A 26,396-nucleotide genomic window follows, 5' to 3' on the forward strand; every position below is an offset into this window, starting at 1 on the left:
TGGCCTGCGATATCCCTCAAACTGCACCCAGGCATGGGCTTGGAGAGAACCTGGTCCGAGAAACAAGGGGCAGCAAGGATAACGTGGGGCCCTGTGGACCTGGCTCGCCCCCAGGTATTCAGGCAGGTGGGCTCTGTACGTGATGCCCACCAGCCCAGCCTCCTGCCTGCTCTTGTTCAGTTGCCTCCTGCACTGTTTGAGGCACTGGCTTTGCAGAAGTGGTTCCACGTCTCACGTCTCTGTTTGGGATTTAGCTGGGGTTGATGGAGTGCTATGGAGCAGACGTGCCTGAAAGTCAAATCTGAAGAAAAAAAAGCAGTAATTTGGACTGAATGCCGGTCCCTTTTAACATTCATTCCTTGTCAATTGCAGCATTATGAAAGACAACATTTGTGTCTTGGCATCCTTGGGAGTTTGGCTGAAGGGACCTTGAGTGCTCCCTCCTCAAGCAGCGAGCTGCTTGGAGAGGCGAGACGCACGGTACCCTGCCTGCAGCCCCCGGGGCCACTTCTGTGACGAGGCATGAAATTATTCCTAACTGATTGAAGCGAGGCATCGACTGAAAAGCTTGAGAGGCACTGATTTACGCCATCACATCAACTCTCTTTTACCTGAGCCGTGCCTGATAATTTGGGATAGCATCTTCCTAAAAAAATCTTCCCTGATGCTGCCACTCTCAAAGCATTTTATGAAAGGCAGCGGTGTCACTTCTTTCATTTTAAAAGACAAAAGAGAAACGGAGACATAGGCAAACCAACTCTGTCACTGAGCCAGGGGAGGAGCTGGGGGTAGGACTGGGTATCCCAGTTCCTAGTATAGCATGTTGGGCTCCAAAAAAAAGATTTATTATGTGATTTTGTTTTGAATCCCAGACGTGTCCTGGCTGAGGAGAAGGAGGCAACTGCAGGCTTTGTAAATAAAATCAGTTAGTGGTAATGCAGCCTCAATGGCATCTGTCCTGTGAGCATAAAAACCCATCATTTTCTTACCTAAGGTACATGCTTCCTGGGATCTGTGAAGTGGATCACGTCTTCTGAATTTCCAGGAAGAATCTCTAACAAATCTGTATCACTGTTCGGTCTGAAAGATGGAAGAATGAGCTCATTTGTCCTGTGGAGCCCGACAGAGCTGTTAGCTGCCATTAGTTTCTAAAACATCTATTACAAGTGGGGAACCAAGAGAGGAAAAGATGGAAAGCTAGATTGAAAAATTTGAGCATGGAAACCTCTTACCTGGATGCCTGGGCATCCAAGATCAACCACGTCATAAGCTGGGGAAATCAGATTTTCAAATGGAAAGGAAATTAAATGGAAAGGAATTAAATGGAAAAGAAATGTGCATACATATATGGGAGAACAGCCTTTTGCTCATCGAAGGACAGATACCTCTAACATGTTTACAGGCCTGCAGTAAGTATGCAAGCAAATTGTTAAGTTGTATTCCCAGCAGGGAAAAAATAACACCTAAAACAGGTGAAGGAAATCTAGAATCAACTGCAGGATTCTGCCCCTTACTGCTGTTAGCCATGAGAGGATCCAGGTGAGCCTGGAAGAGCATAGGTATACCCCGTACGGTTGTCCAGTGACAAAGTTGTGTGTTTCTGCAGCATGTCCAGCACTTCAGGCTGCTTAGTCAAGCTTTGCCAGTTCAGGCCCTTAATAGAGATTGGTAATTAGGTAAGTAAAATGCTGTCCAGCTGAATAAGAGGGGAATCACCATCGATCCCAAACTGCTAGTACAGTTGGGCCAGTATTGCCGCCGTAGAGATAAGTGAGCTAGTGCATCAATACGTGTGTTCAAGATCAAAACAGCCCAGGTGGTAAATAACCTGGACAACTGCCTGCAGCACCTAAAATTAGCAGCATAAAAACTTGGCAGGTGAACAGTCAGCAGATGCTGTCTTATCTCTCTATTTGCTTTGGAAGTTTGAGCCTGACCCAAAACATGTTGAAATCAATTTGTATCCTCTCCTCTGTTTCGATGGGCTGTGCACCAGGCTCTAATCCGTTGTGGGCCTAATTAAATGATTTTCTTCATTGGAAGCTAATTACCCCTATGGAGGAATGAAACTGAATGCGAAATGAGCACTCTATAGGAACTGTGTCTGTAATGTATGGTTTAGAATAAAAAATTACAGGCTGGATTTTGCACTGTCTTATGTAGCCTCTTAGTCCACATCAAGCATGTACAATTTCCACTCTCTCATTGGGATAAGTACGGAAACTGAGTGAAGAGTCAGATAAAATGACTATAACAAGCTCCCCTTCTCACGACAAAAAAAAAGCTAATGCAAGCAGGAAATCATCAGCTTTCAGCATCCGAGAGAGGAGGAAGCTCTGCACAGAGATTGCAGCAAGGTCGGGTCCCAGCAAAGCGCTGGGACCGTGGGGCAGCGAGGCACTGGGCTGGTCACCCGGGGAGCCTTTGGGATCTCCAGCACGCGAGGGAATTTCGGCAGTGTTTGCTGGGACGGGCACCCTTGCTGCAGCCCTGGGCAGGAGATGGAGCTCCCGGTCTCCAGAGACCTCCTGGACCACTCTTGCCTGTGGCAGGATGGAGTTTTGCACCCATCTGGGGTGAAAATGCAAAGGATAGGACAAGGGAAAATTCAGTCCCGTCACCTTGTGTTGACAGAGTGTTTGTTCTTCTCCAGAAAATGGCAAAACAGGTAACGTGGACATGGGAAATCTGCAGCAATTAATTAGATAGTGGGAAATCAATCGTGCTAATGGGCTTGTAAGTGTTTGTAAGACCTTTGCTCCACAGCCTCAGAACACATCCACGACAGGGGTGGAGGGGAGAAGGCATGGCCTCTGAAAGACACAAACTTGCTGAAAGCAACGTTGCTTGCAAAAAAATAAAAATAAGAATTTCTTCAGGTGCTGTATCTGCTTGGAGACCAGAATGCAACACACTGCAGGCCAGAGTGGTTAGGACCCAGCCATATGGTACCCACACAGCACTGCATTTGCTAAAAGTGATGTCTGCAAAATGCAAAAAAATACAAAGAGAAATCATCATCCCACCATGGAGGACTTAGCTGACCTGATTTGTTTTCCTTCCAGCTTTCTGCAGGTCTGTTTCCTTGCCCATGTTTGGCTCTGTGTCTCCGATCCCGTCTGTCCTGGTTTTGTTCTCCTTCCCCTGCTGCCGGTGGCTTCCCGCTGCTCCCATCCCTCTCTCCTCGCGTGGCACAGATCCTCTGCCTCCACCAGGTCCAAGGTGTCGGGCTCAGGGCTGAGGACGCAGCCTCCTGCTTCGCCGGCAGTGCCAGCATCGTGTGAGTGAGCGCACCTTTTACATGCAGACAGTTCCAGGGCATTGCTTCATGGCTTCTTCTTTTTCTGACTGGTCAGGACACCAGCAGCTCTTCACCCCTTCTTCTTTGTTGTTGGTGTCTTGGTATCTACAGGTCCCTAAGGAGACCTAGGCAGGTCATCTATTCTATGTACACATAGTGAGAGAGCTTTTTTTTTGGTCTGAAGGCTGTACACTCTCAGAAAGCAGAAAAAGGTATGAGAAAAATCTTATAATTCAACCTCCCCTGTGCAGAGGGAAGTAGAAACAGAGAAATCCCCAGGTCTGCAGCTGAACTTGGGTACTTCAAGTCTAGTTCAAGTCTTTAGCTGCAAAATTCCCTTCTTTTCTTCACTGGGCCGCTGTGATGTGGGATGGATTTTCACCTTTGCCTCCTGTTTGGATGTGGAAACGGGGTCTGTATTGTGTGACTGCCACTACAGCACCAGCACAGGGCATTTCATCACCCGCTCCCTTACCTGGGGAAGTTCAAGTCATGCCAAGTAACTCCGTCACCTCCCTAGTTTTGAATGAAACGATGAGGATCTCTTTAAAATTTTCTGTGTGTTGGCAGTTATCCCCGAGGGTGTGGAAATTAGTGGAAATATATACCGGGATGTAAAAAGATAGATGCAAGAGGTGCACTGATGAGACTGAAAGCTTTAACTCACCATGAACATTTATCTGGCATCTGAAGGCACCCCTGATCTGCAGCTAGGAGGGATTGTAATTAAACTCCTAGCTCCTGTGAGCTCAGAAAGTCCCTGAAGGCAGTTACACTCTGATGGCTGAGCAACAGCACTGCTCACTTCTGAAACAGCCTCAAAGACTGAGGATGAATGAACGAAGGCTTGTGAGAGCCCTACAAAAGGCAGCTTTAGTCAAGACCGAGGAGGCTGGGATCTTGCTGGAGGAGGCTGGGACCAGGAGGTGGTGGTGGCAGCAGTGGGGGAATTGGTTGTGCTGGGGGGAAAAAACCCCAGGAGCTGGCAGGTTTGTGGTCCACAGCATGTCTTACTGCACAGAGGACTGTGCTGCTGTATTTCTGTCTTGACATCAGGTAGCAAAACCCTCTCTGATGACTCACTCCTCTGTTTTACAGGCTTGCCTCTGCTTCCCAAATAACGCCGTGTGCTTTACACGAGCTGGGGAGTATGCTGGCTTCATGAGGAGGAGGTAGGAAGCAATGCATTACTAATGACCTCTGCTCTCACTGTGTGTGCCTTTGACATCTCATCAAATACATTAAACTACCCAAAACGTGCACATCTGGGCTGTCTGCGGAGTGTGTTTGTTTTGTGTGTGGGTTTTTTTTTAGTGTGTTGCTTACCTGTGGAGCCTCCTATTTATTGCGTGATGGTTTTTGCCACTTAGGCACTCTGCTTAATCAGATTTGTAAATTAATTCTCTCCTGGGGTTTCTCTTTGTGTGCTCAGAAAGCATAAAAAGTGTTCATGACACGCTTCAGAACACACACTGGTTACATTAGTCATCCTCTCAGCATAATAGTTTTATGGAGAACACTTAAAATGTTGAAAAATAAAAATAAAAATCCTTTAACCCAGTTTATTTCCCCCACTTTTGATCCCTGCAGTTACGTTACATGTTAGTAAACAGCCACACAAAGGCTGTAATTGTGATTTTTTTTCACTGCAGGAAATGCCTACTGTTTCTGTCTGGAAATATCTACTATTATTATTATTTTTTTATGATTTATTCAACTGAAAGCATTTTCATCCAGGCACCTGACCTTCTCCTGGTGGCTGGGAAGCAGGTTTTAAAAACCAGCACTGCTGAAACTGCGTGCCTTGTGCCTGCTCCCCACCTCACCAGGTGCGGGGATGGTGCAATGCAAAAAATCTCCTTGTGGGGGGGGGCTTTCCAGAAATCACTGAAAAATGTGGCTGTCTTCTCTTCAAGCCAGTGGGACCCAGGGAAAATCTCTCCTCATCACATGGAGGGCTCCTCTTGCACTCTAGGCAGCCTCATCCACCCCCTTGCTCAGCAATCTCTCAGGCCCTTTGTGTTTTACATAAACCCTGTAGATTAATCACAGCTTTCAACTTCCTAATTATGGGAGGGACAAAGGTAGAGCCCCCCTTAGAGGATCAGAAATGCTGAAGTGGTTGGAGAAAAACAAAAAAGGCAAAGAGAAGACGTGAAACTGAACAGGGATTTTACGTGTGGTGCTCTCAGAGCTGGTGGCCCAGCTCTCACTCCTGGGTGTATTTGCCCGAAGAGGACAGCAGCACGGGGTGGACAGAGCCGTATCTCCGAGGAAGGATGCAGTAGCAGGGAACTCTTTTGTCTGACAGAGCAAGCCGTGAGCCTGAAAAGAGAAAACGTTGCCTTGAATCGCTGCCCAGAGCAATTTGCTCGGCACAGCGGGGAGGAACCTGGCTCTGACACTCCTCTCCAGTGGGACCTTGGGGCTTTCGAGATACGTTTTTCCCAAACCACTTCTCTCTCGGCCTCTCTCTCTCCCTGGATTTGTGCCTGCCTCAGAGCTGCGGGATAACCAGAGGCCCCAGCACGTCACCCAGTCTGCACCAGTAAGGGCACACGCGGTGGCAATAAATGCACGTGATGGAGCCCCAGCAAGGAGCTGGAGGGCAGCTGTGACCTCCCGTGCTTCCATGGTCCTCGGACACCGACCAGCAGAGGCTGAGCTCACCCTGCTGCTCTTCCCCTGCTCCATGGCCCACTGAGATGCACCTCCAGGGCTGGGCTGGAGGGAGCGGAGGTGCCCGCTCGCCACTGCTAGCAGCAGTTCTGTGGTTCGTGGTACCAGCACCTCCAGGCTGTTCTTCTTTCCACTTCCCACATCGCCACAGCCTCTGTGTGTGTAACTCGAGCTCCTCTCTCGCTGTCTCCCTGCTAAGCCTCCTGCGCTTCCCCTTTCCCCCGGGGCACAGCCCAGTGACAGGCAGGCAGCAGGATTCCCCCGCTCCGCTGAGCTCTGGGAACGAGTGCCTGCCACCGTTTTCGGGCAGGTGCCAAGAAACCCACGTCACTCACAGGCACAACTCACATTTGCTTCCCTAGCAGTTCCTCTGCTCACCAGCTCATCATCGGGGTCAGTGGGAGAAGGGAGGTCCATCAGGCACTGCCGGCCAGGGATTTTAGGATGCAGTCAGGAACCTGATGCAGGTGGCAGAGCACGGGCAGGACTTGGTCTGTAGCCAGTGGAGCTTTCACATCCAGCTGCTCAGCTCCTGCAGGCTGACGCTGCCTGGTGAAACCAGAGGGTTTCACCCAGAGAGAGAAACCTCTGCTCAAACCCACCCTGGCGTTGGCCAGAATAAAGCCAGCCCCAGCTCCCCAGGCTGCCTCAGTTCCCATGCCTGGCGCAGGGTGTGAAGGTGGTGCCTCAGTGGCTTTCCACCCTGCTTTATCAGGGAGGATGTTTGTTTCCTGCAAAGGAAAGTACAGGCGTGTGTCACGCCAGGGGAAATAAAACAGACCTACAGAAGACCACTCTGCTGTCTTTTATGGCTCTGCATAGAGCTTACGTGTTAGACTCTAATTTAGTCCATCACTGGTGAACAAGCAGTTGCAGGGGCAACTTCTCAGTGTTGTTCACGATGTGTTATGTCATATGGGCTTTTGTTTCCCTCTATAGAAAGCACAGCTCTGATACTGACCCTGCAAAGCTCTGGGGATGGAAAAAACACTGTGTTAGTGCTACGGGTGCTGAACACTCATGGTGATCACCGAACTGCATGGTGCTCCTCTGGCACGGATCACTCTGAAGAAATGTTGTCCCTCCAAAGTCATACAGATTGTCCTGTGGGAGTCAGAAATTGATGGTAGCAGGAGCTGGGTCAGCAAGACGGACTTTTGGGGTGGTGAGGGACCTCACCATCCCCTCTGAATGGTTGCCCTAGGGAATGGTTTGGAGAATCATGCACTGAAGCATCTCGACCCCACTGGGCTCCTCGCAGATCCTCCCGTTCCCACGTGCAATTCCTTTATCCGTACCTACTGCAGAATCGCACAGAGTGCACGTTTCAGCCTGAAACCATCCTGCTTCCTTTTGTTTTCTCCTTACGGCATTACACACAGCAAACAGTTTTGGCCACGTGCACTTTTTTTTAATTCAAGCATTTCTCATTACAAAAAGATTTCTAGTTCTGGGTCCTTCTTTCCTTTATGGGGAATATCCATTCAGCAATTACCTTTGCCAAAGATGATGTAGTGCAAGCAGGTGTTGCAGCCTTACTTTCGGCCGTATGGAAAATACATTTCATTTCTGACAGCAGCCCTGCTGTTCCAGGGGAAGGCTACCCCATGCAGAGACAGGCTGCTTAGATCAAACTGTACTAATTGCAGAGCCGTTTGGAAATCTGTTCCACTTGCAAACAGAATGAATCCAACACTTGGTAACATTGAATTAACAAAGGTCACATTTCATAAATATTGCAAAGCCATTTTCATAGATACTGCAGCAGGCTGGTTAATGATTAGAGCAGTAAACCCCTGACATAAAGCTGTGATGAATAAGGGACATATTTTTACAGCTTCCATTATTATTGCCTTAGGAATCTTAACCAAAGCTAGCAGAAATGATGAGGGTCCGACATCTCTCTAATATCAGTTTCTGGTATTTCCAGTGGCTTCTAGATTAATCACAGCAACTAGAAAATTTAAGAGATTTTAGAGTGTCAGTCAGATTCTTGATGGGAAAATAAGCATCTTGGTTTCAATCCAGTTTTATTGGATTCTGCAATTAAAAAAAAAATAATAAAAAAAACAAGGCCTCAATAATTGGTGGGAATTGGCAGCACGCAGGCTACGCCGAGATGCAATTCCCCCTCCTGCTGCAGCTGCTGGGGCTGCCAGGTCAGAGCAGAAAATGTGAGTAAAGCTCCGGTTGTGCTCTGAGCATGGACCCCAGAACTGGCTGCAGCCCCATTTCTTGGAGGGAGAGGTGCCCAGGCTACCTGAGCTGCAGTCCTGCTGTGCTCCATGGGATTCGCTCTGTAGCAAGGCAGAACTTTACTTATTACATGCAAGAGAAGGTGATGGGATGAGCCATGGGTGAGCTCAGATTACTCAGAGGTGCAAAACCTGGAATTTCGGGCCCACGTCTAAACAGCAAGTGTAGAACTGGAGAATGTGATTTTCCAGCGTTTAATTAGGCATGATTTATATCCAAAAGCTGCACACGCAGAGGCAATCAGTATGTCTCAGTGGGTTTTATCTACAGTGAGCCATTCGCGTCTGGATGTGATGGGCGAGGAAATCCCGGTGCGAAGCTGTGGGACAACTGCCGCGCAGCAGTGCTGGGGGCCTGGGGAGCAGCACCACTCCTGCGGGATTTTTGTGTTCCCTTCAGCCAGAAGAAATCCACAGGGGCTGGAAAGTGGCTGGTGTCACTCTGCAATGTATTAACGAGGAAAAAAATGAAATGCAAAGCCTGTTTGGGAACCCACAGCCATATCCAGACACTGAGGTGGAACCGACAAGTTGCCATTTGAGAAAGCTGTTGAAGAGACAAAATGTGAATAGTTTGTGCAGAGACACTTGCCATTGGGACATTTCAGTTGTTAATTTTTGATTTTTAGATGCTTGTGACTTGAAGCCATTCAGAAACGAAACCTAACTTGTAATTCCTTGAAAATCTGGTGCAATTTGAGGGGGAAAAATAAAAATAATGTGCATACAAAACCAAACCCCACCAACCTCCCTGCAAGTAGCAGCTCAGCTCCACATAAAACAACCCCAGCTACAGAACCCAGCCCAAGCCAGCGTCAGAGCCAGGGTCACACGAAACCTAGAAGGCTTTTCCCACAGCTGGACGCTGGGGAAGCCCGGCAGGAAGAGGTCTGCAGGGTCGCTGCTCCCCGGAGGGCTCACCCTGCCCGCAGTCAGCACTTTCTCCAGCCCTGCCTCCATCCCAGCTGGAGCGGGCTGCAAAATAACTGGAAGTTTCTTGTCGCAGCACACGCATGGCACAACCAGTTCTTCCTCTGACAAACGAGCGAAAGAAAAAAAAAAAGTAAATAGATCACACTGTCACTTAAAAATAGCTCCAGTGGAAATAGAGCGGGGAGGGCTCTGGGGCTGATTAGGGAGCATTATCAGCATACCTGGTGCTGGATAAAACCTGATCCTGCTGCAGGTGTTCTTGCTCAAAAGGACGGATTGTGGTACTGCAACAAGTGCCTAAGAAACTGTAGAAGTTTTCTGATAGTGCAGGAGATTGAGACAAGGGTTTCCTGCCCCTTGCCTGCAATGGAGCTTTAGATAAGCTACGTGTGGTCTGATCCGACAAAGTGATGTTCTTGGAGCTTGTCAAGACAGGAGACAGCAAAAGAGGATGCAGACACTATTCCCCTCCCATACCAGTTACCTCTTTGTGCTAAATGCAAACTGGCTTATTCTGCTGCCAAAGCGGGGTGAGCAACCTCATGCAAGAGTGATCCCATCACGGAAACCTGAAGTGAAAGTATTCATAAAGGCGAGATCCCCCTGTAAAGCTCAGCCTAGATACAGGGACTTCCATACGTGATGTCTGTGCCTTGTATCCGTACTCTGAAGTGGTGTATTTTCATCACAGGCTTTACCATGTGATTTTGGGAAGTTGGTCCATTGAGCTTTCTTTGCAGGGTCATCATTGTCTTTAAGAACAGCGTGCATCTGCAACACTTTCCCAACAGCAGAGCTCCAACTGCTTGACTCAAGTTTAGGGTCACTGCAATTTTTCGCATTCTTTCTGGTCTTCAGCCTCCCAGTTCTGCTTATACAATGAATTCAGGTGTTCAAATGAATTTATTTTATTAAGCAGTACGTACAGTGTCATTTAATTTGCAACTTTTGTTTCAATCCATTTGCACTGTTCCAATTATTCCACCCCAAAGGGGAAAGAATATTCACTAGCTGAAGAAAATGAGCAATGAACCAAGAACACTGATTCATTTAAGAGACTCTTGGATGTATTTCAAGACAAAAGAAGAAATGGATGGAAAGAGAGCAAGATCAACTCCCGAACTCCTCTGTGATGGTATCACCTGTTAGTTTATTGCAGTCCTCTCAAGACCTACCTGGACCCATCACTCATCTAAAGCTTCATAGCTGGAGATGCTGCTGAAATCCAGAGGCTTGAAGCACTGACAGTACTAAAGGAAAACAAGTACAAGTTTTTTTTACATTAAAAGTAAAGCAACAGCAAATGTAGCTTTGCTAGGTCAAGTGTCATTCTCATGACCCTAAGATTAAAGATCTTTCCTGTTTTTATGTAGTATATCCTGACTGCTTTTTACATGTGGCTGCATTAGCAAAGCACATCCCGATGAAAATATGTAGCAAAAAAGTACCCGAAGAGACAAATCAGGGAACGTGGTGAAATTCTCCAAAGCAGGGTAAGTCCCCAGCTACCCTTGCAGCCACAACCCTGTATGTCCTGTGCACACCATGTGCCATGTGTGTGCTCAGGAGGGCAAAGTCTCTTTGCAGAGCCCACACCTGCATGGGGCCACCTTGCACCTCTCCTTTCCCTTCCCTTCGTCCACCCCAGGATCTGACCCATGCAGATTTCCCACTGCTCCTGATTTCCTGGGCTTTCTTCACAACATTCCTCAGGCAATTCCCAGATATCCTGGGGGAGCTGCACTTCAGAGATCTCCCTGCCTCAGCAATATTCATTTCCCGGTGGGATCCCGGTGGGATCAGCCATTGCTGAGGGCACTGACAGATCCACCATGGCCCTGGATTTCATGCTGTCCTGCTCCTCGGGCCAAGCTAACACCAAGGGGTTATTTAGGACTTTCTTTCCTCAAGCAATAGGTTATTCAGACCGAGGGGACAGACAGCAGGTGACACCTAAAGCCTTTCGCTCCCAGCTCCAGGCACTGCCTGGACAGGAAAGCAGCTGCCCAGCTCACCTGCTTAACCGTGAACAGCAAAGGCTGGAGACCAAAGCTATCAGGAAGAAAAATAAGTAACAACGCAGGGGATGTAACACTGAGATGGTAAGAAGGCAGCGATGCTTGGAAAAAATAAAATTGAAATGCATCCCACCAGAGAGCTGTACTGGGGCAGGACCACAAGGGGTGCTTTCCTGCTGCCTGGCTGCTTTCTTCAGCATCTCTTTCAGAGTCAGCTTTTTGGCTTTACTGCTTGAAGAAGTGGAGGACTCTGCCCTGACGTGCACCTTCTGCACTTCCAGGGTCTGCAACTTTCCCTTAAAAAAGCCTGCCAAACTTCGAGCAGCTTGCTGTTCAAGCTCAGCCCTTCCCCAAGGAACGCATGGAGCGAGGCCAGCGGCACATCCTCCTGGACGCAGGCAATGTCCGTGCTGCTAAATACTTCCAATTCCTCCTCAGATTTCTAGTCAGGACTCAAAGAAGCTCTGGAGACCTGACACAGAGGTTGCTCAGTGTGACGTTTGTCCCGGGGGTCTCTTCAGACCAGCAGTGGGTGAAGTGAAATCCTCAGCCCAGGCCTCACCTCCAGGCCCAGGCCGCATCCCTACCAGCCTCAGCAGCCTGAGTGTGAGGACCTGGGGCTCTGCCTGCTTTGGAGACCTGTCCTTTTGTTTGGTGTTTTCTTAAAACATCAGTAGGTGTTGATTTCTTTTTACCCTCCATTTTGGGTGAAGTCTGCATGCCCGTTCTCTCCTGTGTTGTCAGGCAAGTGGGTTAGCAGTGAAAAGCGGCGTGTTTTGGACTTTTCCCTTTTTTGTAGCTCCTAGGCACTGTGCTATGGTAACTACACAACCCTGCCCACATCTTGCAGGTCTGATAAGTATTTCTCTTGTATCAGGTTCAGATACTAAGGGCAGATTTTGAAGAGCTCAGCACCAGTATATCCTACTGAGAACAAAAGGCCTTGCTGAAAAGTGAAGCCAAAAGCCATCTGCCCATGAACAAGTGGTTCGGCGCTAGCTGGGATCAGAGCAGCAGCCCCCATCCTGCTCTTCCTGCATTTGGGGTCAGAGATGGAGATCGGCCTTTCTTTGGAAGGAACGGGTCCTGTTCTTAGCTGGACCTGAGCACATAACAACCAGGACAACTTCAGGAATTTATTTTCTTCTCCTTGCCTCTCTCCCCTTTGGTTTGTTCCCAGGCTTTTTGGTGCTGCTCTCATTCCCCCCTCAGACTGATGTGCTGCTGCTGTACAGAGAGGAGCTCATCTGCAAGGAGGTCAGGCCAAAAGAAAGAAACTAGCATCTGAGGACCATATTTTAGGAATTACTGAAATAGATTCCAGTATCACTTATTTTTTTACAACATGAAATCATTTGTTTATGGCAAAACCAAAAGAAAACCCTGAAGTGCTGAATTTCCCCTTTCTATCACCACAGTCCTTAAGAAGAAGGTGACATTCACCATCAGCTTCTGGGGACACTGACACCCAGGCAGTTTCTCCTCTTGCCCCAGAGCTTGCCCTGGGATGCTGCTGGTCTTTGCTCATTACCGCTGCTGTTATCGCTCCCTAGGGTTATGGGAAGACAGAACAACTTGAGAGTTTTCAAATCGAGGTTTCAGGAAGAAATAAGAGACACATGCATCTCTGCAGCCTGGTGGGGGAAAGAATGAAAATTAAATTGCTCTGGTGACATGCAGTTGCTGGCTATTAATTCCTTTGAGGATTTTGTATGGCTTCCAAAGCAAATACAAGATTAGCTGTTGGAGTGGTGGAGTAGTGTGGGATACGCATCTTGGGGTTCTTGCAACACAGATGTTATTTATTTAGGCAATGCTGAGCAAACCTACTTACAGATGTAATTTTGTGATCACAGGCTAACTGTAAAGTCCAGCTGCCCAGCATCCCCCGTGATAACGTGAGGAAGCCGTGACCCCGGTGAGGTGCTGAGGGTGGGAAAAGCCCCTGCTCCCGGCCAGGGATGGATGTCCCAGCCCTGCCCAAGCAGGTGCTGGCTGGTCTCTCCAAGGAGGATATTACTGGCATGCCAGTGACTCAACCATTTTTTTATCGATGTGCAGAGGTGAGTGGAGCAAAAACCAACCCAAGTGCAAGTGGAAAGCATCTCCCAGTTGCCTGACACATTTGTGGTGACGCTCCCAGCTGGAGGGGCTGCCCATCCCAGCTGCTGGTGATGGTGCTCGGAGGAAATGCCGCCCGTCTGAGAATGCCACTATTTTGTAAAAGCATTTTCAGGACCTTCCAGTGCCAGATATCCAGACGTGCTAATGCAAAATGCATTAGCCCGAGCAGCAGGAGCTCCGGGGCTGCTGGCGCCATTGAGTTCCACTCGTTTCATCTTTATTATAAATACTGCATTGTCATCTCCTTTTCTTCTCTCATCCTCTCTTCAGAAAAGAATTATAAGCCTCTAGTTGACTGGTCCCTTTGACTTAGTACAGTTGTTAAACCATAGGCAGTAAATATCTTGTTCAATTGTTTAAGGCGGGTGTATTTATTTCATTGGAGCAACTGAACAAAATCTGTAAGAGCTAAACCCCCCCCTTTCTCAGCAGTTCCACGTCTCCACCTCTGAGCTGAACACAAAAAGTCCTCCTAAACCTGCTCCATGAAATCAGCCCACTGTCAGGCTCGCTCCTGCTCCGAGTTCAGCTTTTGGGCGTTCAAGACGTATTCCAGTGTAGCAGACTCCCTTGGAAGTAGCAGCTGAGCAGTGCACAAGCGCCTACCCCATCACACCAGGCTGGCTGCAGCAGAAATTTGCATCTCAAGTCCTGTACGAGAAGCACATGGAGCCCACCAGTAGGTGTTGCCAAACTCTGATTTGTGTCAGCCACATCACTGCTCTTCTGAGGTTAAAAAAAATCTCATTTCTGGCCATCAGAGAACATGGAATAAAAATATGTCCTCCTAGGAGATTGCTTAGGAGAGTTTAAAGGGGGTGCTGAGCTTCCTGATGGACATGTGGACAACTGTGCTGTTGCATGTGGCTGTGCTGCATCTCTGAGCACTGTATTTAACCTTCATGCCACCCTGTAATCCTTGTAACTGGTTTGGTTTTCATATACTGCTGCAGCAGGGAACTCCAGATTTATTTATATTTTCATTAACTAGAATGCCTTAGTCCACCTGTGCACACATAGTCATCATCTGTATAGGACTGAGAATGGAGTCATAGAATGGCTCGGGCTGGAAGGGACCTTAAAGATCATCTAGTTCCAGCCCCCTGCCATGGGACTTCATGGGTTTGACCCAGTGCAGTTTGAGATGAAAACACAGAGAAAAGGAGAAATGAGGAAGGACTACGATTTGAAGATTCTGGCAAGGAGGAAAAGCTGTCACCGGTTTTAAGGCCTAGCATTGCTTACTTGCTTTGAATTTAATAGCACCATTTTCATTGATCTGAGTGGCAGCAGGACTACGGTGTATTTAAAAGGAGAAAAAAAAAGGGCATTTGACCCAACAAACCTGTTCCAGCTTCACATCTCCTTCTCTGCTTTCATATCCATTCCCAATATCTGGCTCAGCATGTGGTGGCTGTGCTATCTCCATGCTCCCCGTTCCCCTTCAGCAGCCCTGTCTGGCAACCTGCTTTATGCAATATGATACAACTTCTTCCCCAGAGGGCCAGAAACGCATGGACCCAGTGATCAGGGAAGGCCACTGATTCCTCTCAGCAAGGGCACTTGGCTGGGCTCACAGCGTCCATGGCTGTTTTCATCCAAGAGTGAGCTGATAAGGCGATTTCCTTCCAAGTGGAAAAGCATAAATTACATTTATATGCAGATAATTTCCTACTTGCTGGGTTTAGCACAACAGGATGAATTTCTGTCCTGTTTCTCCAGCAGTCTCTGACCACATGAAACATTCACCATTGTCAGGGTGATAGATGTTTTGCCAGAAGCTGGAGACGTGCAGCTGGCTGGACAGAGGTGGAAGGACACGACCAGGCCCATTTACTCCGCTTGTTCTGGGAGGTGGAAATATGGACCACAGCACCTAGATGTTCATTACAGCTGCTTACGCCTTTGCTCATCATTTTTTCTGGGCAGACTACATACGCTTCAATCAAAAATTACAACTAAAAAAACCTTTATGGTGCAGCTAACGCCCTCTGAGCCAACTTCAGGACCTCATGGGTTTGCATGGTACAGGGAAGCAGGACTGCACTCAGCTAAGGAGCCCAGGAACTTGAACTGCATGTTACAGAGAAAGGATTTACTGAAAAAGCCAGTAGAATATTCTCAAACTCTTCATGGCCATGAGGGAGGGGATATTGAACTTCCTTCCTACAGCACTTCATGTTCAGCTGGAAACCTACCCCATTCCTCTCTGCAAAGGTTTCCAGATGAGACCCCAGCTCGCAGCAAACTGTTAACTATTAGTCTTCTCTGTATCATTTACTGTTGCAAAGCACCCCGAGATCCCTCCCTCCAGGAATTCTTCATGTTTATTATATTATATTGGGGTTTTATCTTGCACTCACTTCAGTGACAGCCATGGGAGTATGCTCTTCAGATTTAAAGATTAAGCTTTTATTTAAATATGTACTGCCCTCATGTTACACATCTGGCTTTATTCAAAAGTGATGTTACTTGATTCAGAAATACGTTGTTCGCTGGGTCCTTTGTTACTCCATCTAACTCTTGCGCTGCAGATGCTACCAGCAGCTTCACCTCAGTCAATGAGCTTTCAATTATCTGGATTTAGGCAACCATCTAGTTCTGGACCTGCTGGGTCAATGCTGCAGTCCCCGGACTGATGCCTTTGGGGCAGAGAAGCTCCTACCCATCTGCGCTGAGCTCAATATTTCTTCCATAACTCTACCCTAATTTTCCATTCCTCAAGTTTGCCCCTCTTGGCATCTCGTGTGTGTGACAGGCTAATGTACATGAAAACTTTGCAGAGGAAAGTCATCTTTGCTTTATACTGTATGCTTATAAAGCCCAGCAAGTAATAAAAGCACCTCCGAAAAACAGTAAACACCCAAATGCCTTTCTGTTTCTGGGATTACTTACTGCCTCTTGAATCCTTTGAGGTTTGACTGGTGTCTTTCAAGAAATGGCATATAGCTTTGGCTCACTCATCCCTCTTTCTCTGTTCAGTCTTCTGCTTCTAGATTGTTTTTTTTTTTTTTTCCCTTCTTTTTTTTCTTCCCCTAGACTGTCTGTCCCTTCTGCAGTGGGACCTGATCTCTTCATATCTCTCAAGACTGGAGATTTTCTGTTCTTTTTCTTCAAGTAGCACCTCTGAAGAGATCCCCGAAAAGTCAAGGGCTCCCATGATGATGCTGATGGTCCCTGATTTGGAGCTAAGATCATTCTTCTGCCATAAAACAGACACTTTAATTGGCACTGAGAAATAAAGTTTATAGAAACTTTAAGTTTTAGAATCCAAATGGAATTTATACAGATATAGACAAGTGCCCCAGGCCATGTGTGTATATATGTGCATAAATACTTATTTGTGCATATGTATGTCTACATTTATACACACACAGACACAGATAATAATAAAAAGAAAAGCTATATTCTGCCAAAAAAAAGCTAAGAGTCAATACAGTAGTAGCACAGAAAGCCAATACTCAACACGTTCAATACCACAGAAGAAATTCTGTTACTATCACGGAAGGTACCATTTTCCTAGACCTGCCCCAGGAACCTTGTTGCCCTAACCATCTGTACAACGCTCACATTACTCAAAAATGTAAATGGTGCAAAAGAGCAACATTTTGTTTAGCTTCAGGTTTCAGGGAACCTTTCTGCTTTGGAGTTTCTCAGCTTGAGAAAGTGCTAAGCTGTGCACAGTGGATTCCTGGATCTAGTGCAGCCATGCAAATTACAGTATAATTTTCCCAAGCCCAGCTTGAAATACAGCTTCCATCTCTCTCCTACTTAACCGTATCCTGGTGTGAGACAATACAATATTGAGAAACACTTCAAACTACAATAGTACCCAAACAATTCTTTTGTTTTATCAAGTGGAATGAATCCCCGAGGACTCGAGAGAACTCCACAGAAGGCTATGTAAGCAAAAAAGAGAGGTTGCTTATGGTAAGCAAGGTTCTTAGTGGTGAATAGTCAACACGCACGTCCACACAATGGGTGTACAAACACCCAGCGGGACGGGGATTTTGGCGAGGGACCCTTCCCTCTTGCCTGTACCTGGGCACCATGGAATAATCTCCATCACCATTTATGAGATTTCAGGCACTCAGACCAAGCATAGGAGCAGAAACAGGTCCAGCCACAGCCTGTGACCCCTTCCTTTTTGAGGACAGCAGGCTCGGTCCCCCTGCATTGGCATCTGCAGCTAATACACTTCTTTCCAAATGTCATCTAGTCTACAAGATGCCAATGCTCATCTTCCATCAGAGGTGGATCACTCAGGCTGTCAATTAAAGGTATTCACTGAGGGTGAGCTGCAGATAGATTAATCTAATAAGAAAGCTCCATAGGTCAACAGCTTCCTGCCAGGGACAAGGGAATGTCCCAGCACACTGCTTGTTGGTGCTGGACATGACGGTAATGCCCCCTGTCACCACCTGGAAGCAATGTCCCTGGATATGTGAACGACACCATTGCCTGCAGCCTGCACAGTGCTGTGGTTCATCATGTTTGCTCCGAGGGTTTGTTTCGGTAAGGACCAAAGCTGTCGTGCTACTGCTCTCTCCATGTGAGCACACCGTGCTGGCACCCTGGATGGCCACCCAGAATTATGCAGAGCCAAGAGTGAAAATGGATAAGGCGCAGTCGACATGGGGCAATACCAAGATACAAACCACTGGAGACCCTCATGACAGTCAACAGGATTTGGCAGTGAATATTTGCCAAGGCTCCAGGGACGACGGGGTCCTGCACTTGGCAGTTTGCTCCAGGACCAAAAGGTCCAGGGAGTCTGTGGGCACTGCAAGCACTGCACAAAGAGCTCCCAGCCATTCCCAGAGAAGTCCTCTAAAGCAGAGGTGGCCCAAGATGACAGAAGATCATTGAATTTGCCAGTTATGCAAATGAGGAGAAAGATTTCCTGTTTTCTCTGATAAGCTGCTAAGGTAGAAAAACCTCTGGTCAGCAGGTGTAGGCCCACCTGAACACAGGGTGGCTTTTGAAGGTAGAGCAAAGGGTTCACAATCCTTTCTGCTCACCATGACCAAGATGAGAAGACCCACATCAAACATACCTGAATTTGGGGAAAAACTCAGCCCATGCCCACTGAGTTCACAGAATGCAATTTGCAATTAGAAGCAACACAGAAAGACACAACTGCACACAAAATGTGGAAGAAGGAAATCTTCACACAACATACCTCAGAACTTGAGGAAAAGGATGGAAAAATCCTAGTGCTCAGCAGTACGCTCTGATGGTCATTTCCCTCAGATTATGTTTTGTTGCCTAAAATAATGTTTAGGACATTGCATTATTGGCTGATGTTCCTCAGCCAATCAGTTCACATCTGTTTTTTCACAACTTCTTTATATTTGTCCTCCCAGAGTCTTCTAAGCGGAAGTAGATGTTTTCAGCAATACAAGAGGAATTCTGGATTAGTTTTGAGGGTTTTTTTGGGAGATGAAGAGGAATCTGAGGGCAAAACCAGTTTATATTTACTCATCAACCCCTGTATTTTGTAATATAGATACCAGACATAAGTACAGAAAAATAATGTAAATGTCACAAACAGAAAGGTAGCTTCAATCTCAAATATTTTACAGTCCAAGTAACAACAATAAAAAATCCTTTACTGGGAGACAATTGTTTTGTCACAATTCAGACAAATATTTGTTATGCAAAAGCAATTCTTACTTTACAAAGGCAGCGCGGTACCTTTGGGAATGCTCCCACAAGCCTCATTCCCATCTCTGCAGAAAAACAGAACGACACAACTCAACTGCTTGCGTTGCAGCAGCGGGTCAACTGCTCAGAAGGCATGGTCTCGGGGCACAGGGGCTGCTTCTGCCAGACATCGTAGACGTTTTACGTCATGCACATTCTGGTTCTCAGTTTCCCGTTACTGTTTTCTTTCAGTTTAGGGATAATCTCAGATGTATGTTTCTTGCCATTTAAAACCGAGAGAAAAACCACAACAGTATTTTCCGTGTAAGCCAAAATCTTTCACATGTGCCAACTGTCAGAGCAGACAAAAGAGCTTTGATCACAGTCAGACACCATAACTAGCTACTTGTTTTAATTACAGAAAGTTTTAGCTATTATTACACGACAGGCTGGCACATTCAGCACATGACATAATTTTATGACAGCTTTTCATTGCTCTCAGCGCAGCTCCAGCCCTAGGCTATTCCACTCACAGCAGAAGCATGGGCTTGAACGAACCTGGGGAGATACCCAGCCCTACAGCAACCCGTTCGTGTTCCGACCCTGCTCCCAGCCTCGATGGGATCCCACCACCCTCACCCAGCTGGTGCAGAGCCGCGAGCTGCCCGCAGGTCATGTGCTTGCTTTTGTTCTTTGACATTTCCCAAATGAAACAATTCTAAATCCATGGTCTGGGGGACATACTTCAGTTATTTGTAAATTTCTTCTACTTGGTGTTTTCCTTCTATTTTTAGCACACTTGCTGTTTTGAGGGACTGATGAGCTCAACCCCAAACTATTGTTTTTTTTCCTGCCTGGATTGCTGTCAGACCACCAGAAAAAAATAGCTGTGGCACAGGGCAGCCCAAACATTTTCACAAGTATTCCGGGGCTGTTACATGTTTTTACCTCTATTAGCACTACTTTCATTTTGGCAAACGTTTCCGTGAACAAACTCACAAAAGCACCGACGAGGAGCAAATCAAAGGGATTATGACAGTTGTCAAAAAGGCTCTGTGATTTCTGTTTGAACAAACGCTTATGAGTACTCATTTTCTCATAGCTGGGAGCTCTAATCCTCATCTATTCAGCACATTACAGAAAAACACGAAAACACATCCCCTATCACTGCATCTAATTTCAAATGAAATCAAATAAGTGTAGTAAAGAGAATAAACACAAATAATTAGTGACACTGATAACATAGGAACTGGGCTGAAAGAAGGCTTTCCCGTGGAAAACACTGGGAAGCAGTGTCAGAGTTGTTGATTAATTTAACAGCTATTAAAACATCTTATTAACTCAAGTGCTAATTGAGTGCTTGGCAGGAATAACAGAGCAGTGCCAACCATGCACATACATAAAACTTGCTAAAATTTGAAGAAATTCTGTGGCTTAATATGTTGTTTCTTTTACAACTTGTTTTTATAGCACGTTTGGCTGGCTTAGGTGGCCCTACCTACCTGCTTTGTGCCGGTTTTGAAGATGCCATGCTTTAATGGTACACAGCCTCGGGTGTTCTTTAAAAGGTAAGTCCATTTACAGTCCTCACAGCTGAGATCTTCTAAATCCTGCTGGAACACGTGCCGCACAGCAATGCCTGTGTTTGCACAAAGACAGAAAGGTGCAAATTGATGAACTTTGGGAAGAAAGAAGCAGAGCCATAACTGCTGATGTGGTGAGCATGGAGGATTCAAGTGGTCCACGGACCCATGACCATGCTGACCATCACCTTCCCAGGACCAGTGGCTGGTTTTCAGATCCTCAGATAATTTTTATTTCATGTGCCTGGGCAGTTTGCAGGGAGAAGTTAAACTAGCTTTCCTCCATCCTCAACATTTGAACCCCAAGGGCGATAGTTTGTGGTTGACACACATCATTTCCTTTATTTTATTGCACCCATAACCCGCAGAGACATCCCACCACAGCTCCTTGATGTGAAGAGGACAGCCACATGTTGCTGTGCTTTCCTTTTGTAGGAGCACAGAGGTCACCTCCACCCCTTCCCCACCATCCCTCCCAGGAGGAGGGAAGCGACTCGTTTTTCCTGTTCGAGCAAAGCCAAGACATCACATTGCCTGAATTTTGCTCGAGACCTAAAGGGAAGTGTATCCCACTGCTGGAAGTGTTGCAAAACCCTTCAGCTCCAGACCTCTCCCCTTGGAGACAGTGGCAGGGTGCTCACTCCTACAGGGCAGGCCCAAACCTCCAGTCATATAGGATGAATTACGTGAGCACAGGCAGGAGATATTTGGAGCTCAGATACTTCAAATCCTTGTGATAGCCAACAAAATGGAAGAAAACTTATGAAGTTTGCCATGCGTAAGGCCACCTGTCTGTCATCAAGCCCTCAGCACAGCCCCATCAATCAAAAAATGCCCCTGGATGGTCTGTTTGCAGCTCCCCTGGAGCACAGGCACACAGGGCCAGGCTGGAAGCCGCACCTGGGTCCATGTTTAGGCTCAGGTACCCAGCAGAGGTCATAAATGCTTCGAGTGGTCAAATCCCCCGGGAACCTTGGTCAGAGGAGGGAGGGTGGTGGTGCTGTGTACATCACCTTCCCCACTTCGAAATGGCCGGCCACCTAGTGCTGGTGCTTATTAATAACCTTGCTTAAGGAAGTTGGCTGGAGTCTCACTTTTCATTGTGCTGAATGAATGGGACTAAATATAATCCAGGGCTCGTTTGGGTGAATAACAATACAAGAGAAACTTCCTGTTCTAGCCCAGTTTAAAAGTAGGAGTTTCTCGAGGCTTGGTGAAATTCTTCAAATCTCAAGAAACATTAAGGTCACTCTCTAGATTCCTTTTCTCTTCCAAATGAAGATATTCTTTTAATACTCCGTGTGAAGGGTAATGTAGCTGAAAGCACAATATGTTTTAATCAATGAGCACTCAGAAACAAAGGTGCTTCTTGGCTGAAGACCCAAATTCAATAATTATTTTTTCAGCTCAACTAGAATAAAGACATTATTTAAACATGTATCTGTCATCTCACACTGCCTGCGGCTTGCTGCTGGATATCTATTTCTCAGGCACACCGTGGCAGCTCCTTATGCAAAGGGGGAAAAAAAACATAACCACTTCCTCACACCTGGGATTGTGCCTCATTACGGTGGGGCGCTGTGTCAGGAGGTGGTTTCAGGTGCTGTTGGGTGCGTGAGCGTGCGCCCATCTTTGCAAACACGCCTGCTTGTGTTGCAGATTTGCAAAACCAAGGCTCACAGTGTCTGATTTGGCACTTGGTGCCAAACAAAGCACAGGCCCAGGGGCTGCAAAGGAGGAGGGCGCGGGAGAACCAGGAGCTCAGCAGCGGCACCGCTGCCAAGACTGAGATTTAGAGATGTAAAAACACTTTAGCCCTGCCCATCTCCTCTCCCTCATCGTGCCATTTGTTACCAACCCATTAGCCTTTCTGATGAGTTCTCCAGGACCTTCGATCCCCATGTGCTGTCTGTGCGAGCAATGTCCTTGCAGAGATCTTTACTCTGGAAGAAAAGCAAGAAGTTCATCCGTGACTCCTCTTTCTCTACAAGTGCAAAGTCTGTTTTATTTTGCCTTCTAAGTGTGCCACACGCAGTGGACCTGAATCCAGTGCTGCCAATAAATGCAGACCCTTCACCAGCTCAGAAGCGCAGAGCCAGCGTGGTCCTGCTGGGCTCTGAGCCAGCCCCACACATCAAGGACCAAGGCTTTGGGGAAGGAGTGCATGCAAGGAGGAGAGCAAGGTTGGTTGGATGTATGTAGGAACATGCTGGAGATGAAAAGGAGAAAGGGCAGGAGGACCTTGGGGTAGAAGCAAGAGAAGGTGGAAGGGAAGAGACACATGGGGTACCTGATGGGTATCTGCAGGTGATCACAGGGCTGAGAACCTCCACAGGAGACCCTCCACATGATGTTGCCTTGAGGAGCTCCTGGCAGCAGCACAGCCATAAACATGGAAAAGTTGGATGAAGAAAGAGGGGGCACACTTCTGCCCACAAGTCTTCAAGACGGGCAGTTGTGCAGGACAGACAGATCGCACCCAGACAGGCCCTGCAGAAACCACCGAGCTGTGAGGAGTGACTGGAGGACACAGCAGGAGATTTCATGCTCTCGCCATGTGCTTTGATGCTCTCAGCTAACGAGTTAATCAGCTGTTTGTTGTCGGGCCTGATGGGAAAATATCAACAAACACAGCTAGATGATGAAGTGGAGAGAGCAAAACATTTTCTGGCATGTGCTCCTTTGACTGTAACATCAAAGATCACATTAAGATTTTTGCAGAAGTTTGTTTAATTCCAAAATAGTCAGGGGTGTCAAACCCCATTTGCAGGAAGACCTGGGGAGAAGGACTCCACTGGAAGGGCAGGGGTGTTTAATATTTCACAAAGGGCATGCACAGACCAATGCACAGTTCTCAAAACATCCTAATTAAAATGTTTTAATTAACGTTTGTTTAAGTATTAGCAGACATAGGGCTTCATGCGTCCCGGATATATCAGGTCCCATGGGAGCATCTTTTCCCTTTCCCAGGGGAAGGACACATCTTGAACCCCTCACAACCTCCTTTTGACATTGAGAGTTTCCTCATCTCGAAGGGCCAGGAGACTTATTTTTTTTTTTTATCCAAGCAGAAACCAGCCATGCAAAGCAAACAAAGCCAAGAGTGTGAAGGGAGCAGCAGACATGATCTTGCTTCCTCTCCAGGGCAGTAGTTTCAGTTCCCCAATCCATTAATGTCATCAGCCCAGCATCCAGGTCTGCCCAGCATCTGGACCAGGCACACTCCTGCTCCCGTGCCAGGACTGGAGGTGCTCCTCCATCCCCAGCCACCTTGTCTTGTTCTTGGGAAAGGGACTAGAAGAGGGCTTCAGACAAAGCTGGACAACAAAATTCAGGGGAGCATCCCCATTTCCACAAGGTCATTTTTTAAATGGAGAAGAGATGCTGCTTTGGTCACTCAGACAGTACGTCTGAGATGCTGCTTTGGTCACTCAGAAGAGACAGTGCGTCTGATATTTTCTGAAGATATGGGCTGAAAAAATGATGTAAGGAAAAGCAGGTAGAAAAAACATTCTGTGTTTTAATTTTATGGGAAATCTCCTGGGCCGGGAAGGGTTTCGGGGATCTCTAGGGGAAAATCTTGCTGCCAGGACTTAGTTGCCACCATCACAGAAAAGCCAAGGACTAAATGTGCTGCAAAGACCCTGTGAATTTGCTCATGAAGAAGCACCCTTAGCCACTGGCTGCTTTATCTCCGTGGAGATAAGAGGAAGGGTTTGCTGCTGCCCTTCACAAACAGCACATCCCGCAGCAAAGCCAGAGAGGAGCAGAACAGCAGCGTGTCTTGCACAGCCTTTTCCAGTGATTATTGACGGGGCTGAATGCACACTCCCAGCAGCATGGATGGGCAAATGAGCTACCACAAGATGGGTCTGCAGAAGCATGCACACGGAGCGAGCAGCCAAATGACAGAGGAGCCTGCACCTCAACCTGCAATGGATACGGAAAAAAAAATAATCCATTTTAATTATGCAAACCACATGCACTTTTTTTTTTTACCTATAAGGAAAGAAAAATAGGACTGTGCCTTATCTTTTTGTGCATCGTCATTCGGTTTGAAACCTGTGGATAATTAACAACATTATCATGCAAATTCAACTGAGTCGAGCTATGTAAATTAAAGCGGCTTCACCCACCTACCCAGAGAAATGGCAACCCTGCGCTGCCGTCGGGAAGCACTGAGCACTATTTTTAGTGCTGCGCTGTGAGAGGGCCTGTGGGAGGGCATCTTCCAGAGGAATGCAGACGGTATCTTTGAGGAGGAATTAATCCTTAGGAAACCATTACCCGCTCTCACGAATGACCGAAGGATATTTTTTTCTCACTGGGCTGGAGTTTATGCACAGACAGCCGCGTGCATTGAAAGAAAATCATGACTCATTGAATTTAAGGAACTATTTATTGAAGCCAAATTTTCGAGTGCTCCTCCCTCTCCCTTGGCTCGCTGTCACAACGGTCACAACAGAGTCACAAATTTCTGTCTATTTCCCCTGAATTGGAGAAGTCAGGCTTTTTCAGGACTGCAAAGCTCTCGTGCATCCTTAGAGCTGTGTGGAGAGAAGCCCACATGCTCGGCACAGCTCATTTCGACTGGCAACACCTTCGCTCGCCAAAGGAGACCACGCAAAGGCCCCTTGAAAAATAACCACCCAAAACACACCCTGAACTGATTTTCTGAGGGTTTCAATTTATTAAATGTTTGCCCAGATGACCTCCAGCCTGTCACACAGACAGTGGGGCCTAGCCCGGGGCCTAGGCCGAGCCCCCGCGGCTCCCTCTAGTGGGGGCACCACAGCCCCAGTTTGGGGCACAGGGACATGTCACATCTTCCTGGTGGCAAACACTGTTCAAATGAATGTTGGAGAGTCACGAACTGCTGCTATTTTTTTTCCTCAAATACCTATAAATGTATAAGCTGACGCCTATCCAGGCTGAAATGTTTTGCTAGCATGTCTGAAGTGTCAAAACCCACGTAAACGCGCGTTTTACCTGTATATAAAGAGCTCCTGGCAGCATCACCTGTGAAAAAAAGCCATAATTACCTCATAAACAAACACTTCTAGATAAAGTTTGTAGGTTTGTTTCTTTGTGCGTGTGAGTGTCTGTTTTAATTTATTTATACTTCTTCTTCTTTTAAATGCATCTCCCTCATTCTCATATATCGGGACTCAAAAATGTTTAACCCCACATCCAGGATTAAAAACTCTGTAGGTGAAGGAGGAAAGATTTGAAACTCTGTAGTTGAAAGATGTTCTGCCTCTGAAAGCAGCAGAGGTGTTCAGGAGTTTCCATCTCCCTGAACATCATCAGGACTTCACTTTCCAAAATGACTTCAAAAAACAGGTCGCCAAAGGCTTGCAAAATTTTAAGGTTGGGAAAAATAAATAAATAAATAAATAAATAAATAAAAGGTGCAACTAACATTGGCCTAAAATTTTAAATCATTTAATGACTTTCTATGGAAAGCATTTGCATTTATCAGCCAGTGCTTCAGATGGCATGCAGCGGGGTCGGTTTGGCTGCTTATCCCCAGCATGAACCCATCCTTCTAATTTTGCCTCCCGCTTGTTGAATCTTGCCTGCTATTGCAAAGTCTTTAGGGAAAGACTTTACATTTTCCTATGTGTCTGCAAAATGCCTGCCACAATGCCCGAGCCCTGTAGATGTTACTATAATAATAATAATAATTATGAGCACAATTCCCATTGTGAGCGGTGTGCAGTGAGGCGGCCAAGAGCCCTGCCACGAGCAGGTTTAGAGTCTGCCATCTAATTACAGGCAAAGAGGAGGTGCAAGAGGATCAGCTATAGCGGGGAAGAGAGAAAGGCTCTTGGGAGAGAACACGAGCATTTTACAA

General features: G+C 46.9%; 1 protein-coding gene and 1 long non-coding RNA gene across 18 annotated transcripts in view; one reads left to right on the forward strand and one right to left on the reverse strand.

Annotated features, from left to right (window-relative positions):
• Window positions 1-26,396, forward strand: part of LOC311436431 (uncharacterized protein) — a gene marked incomplete at its 3' end in the record, with an annotated part of 39,973 nt that overhangs the window by 652 nt on the left and 12,925 nt on the right. For 3 of the 17 annotated variants that reach the window (XR_014692839.1, XM_084518594.1, XM_084518596.1), the window contains exons 3-5: window positions 4,400-4,473; window positions 19,464-19,627; window positions 20,427-20,524. Coding sequence is in view for 5 of the 17 variants with exons in the window: in XM_084518594.1 (XP_084374720.1) it covers window positions 4,400-4,473; window positions 19,464-19,627; window positions 20,427-20,494 (306 nt within the window). Of the gene's footprint in view, window positions 1-2,879; window positions 3,281-4,399; window positions 4,564-6,919; window positions 7,480-13,042; window positions 13,250-19,463; window positions 20,525-20,974; window positions 22,030-22,404; window positions 22,426-26,396 lie in introns of those variants that run through there. The other 14 variants (XR_014692849.1, XR_014692850.1, XR_014692846.1 and 11 more) reach the window with 13 other exon arrangements.
• LOC311436432 lies at window positions 18,766-25,611 on the reverse strand. The gene is made up of 3 exons (XR_014692851.1): window positions 22,830-25,611; window positions 20,459-20,595; window positions 18,766-19,308 (listed from the first exon to the last, which is right to left on the reverse strand). It is a non-coding gene; the product is annotated as an uncharacterized lncRNA (long non-coding RNA).

This window comes from Aythya ferina, assembly GCF_964211825.1.
Source record: "Aythya ferina genome assembly, chromosome: 4".
Lineage (NCBI taxonomy): Eukaryota > Metazoa > Chordata > Aves > Anseriformes > Anatidae > Aythya > Aythya ferina.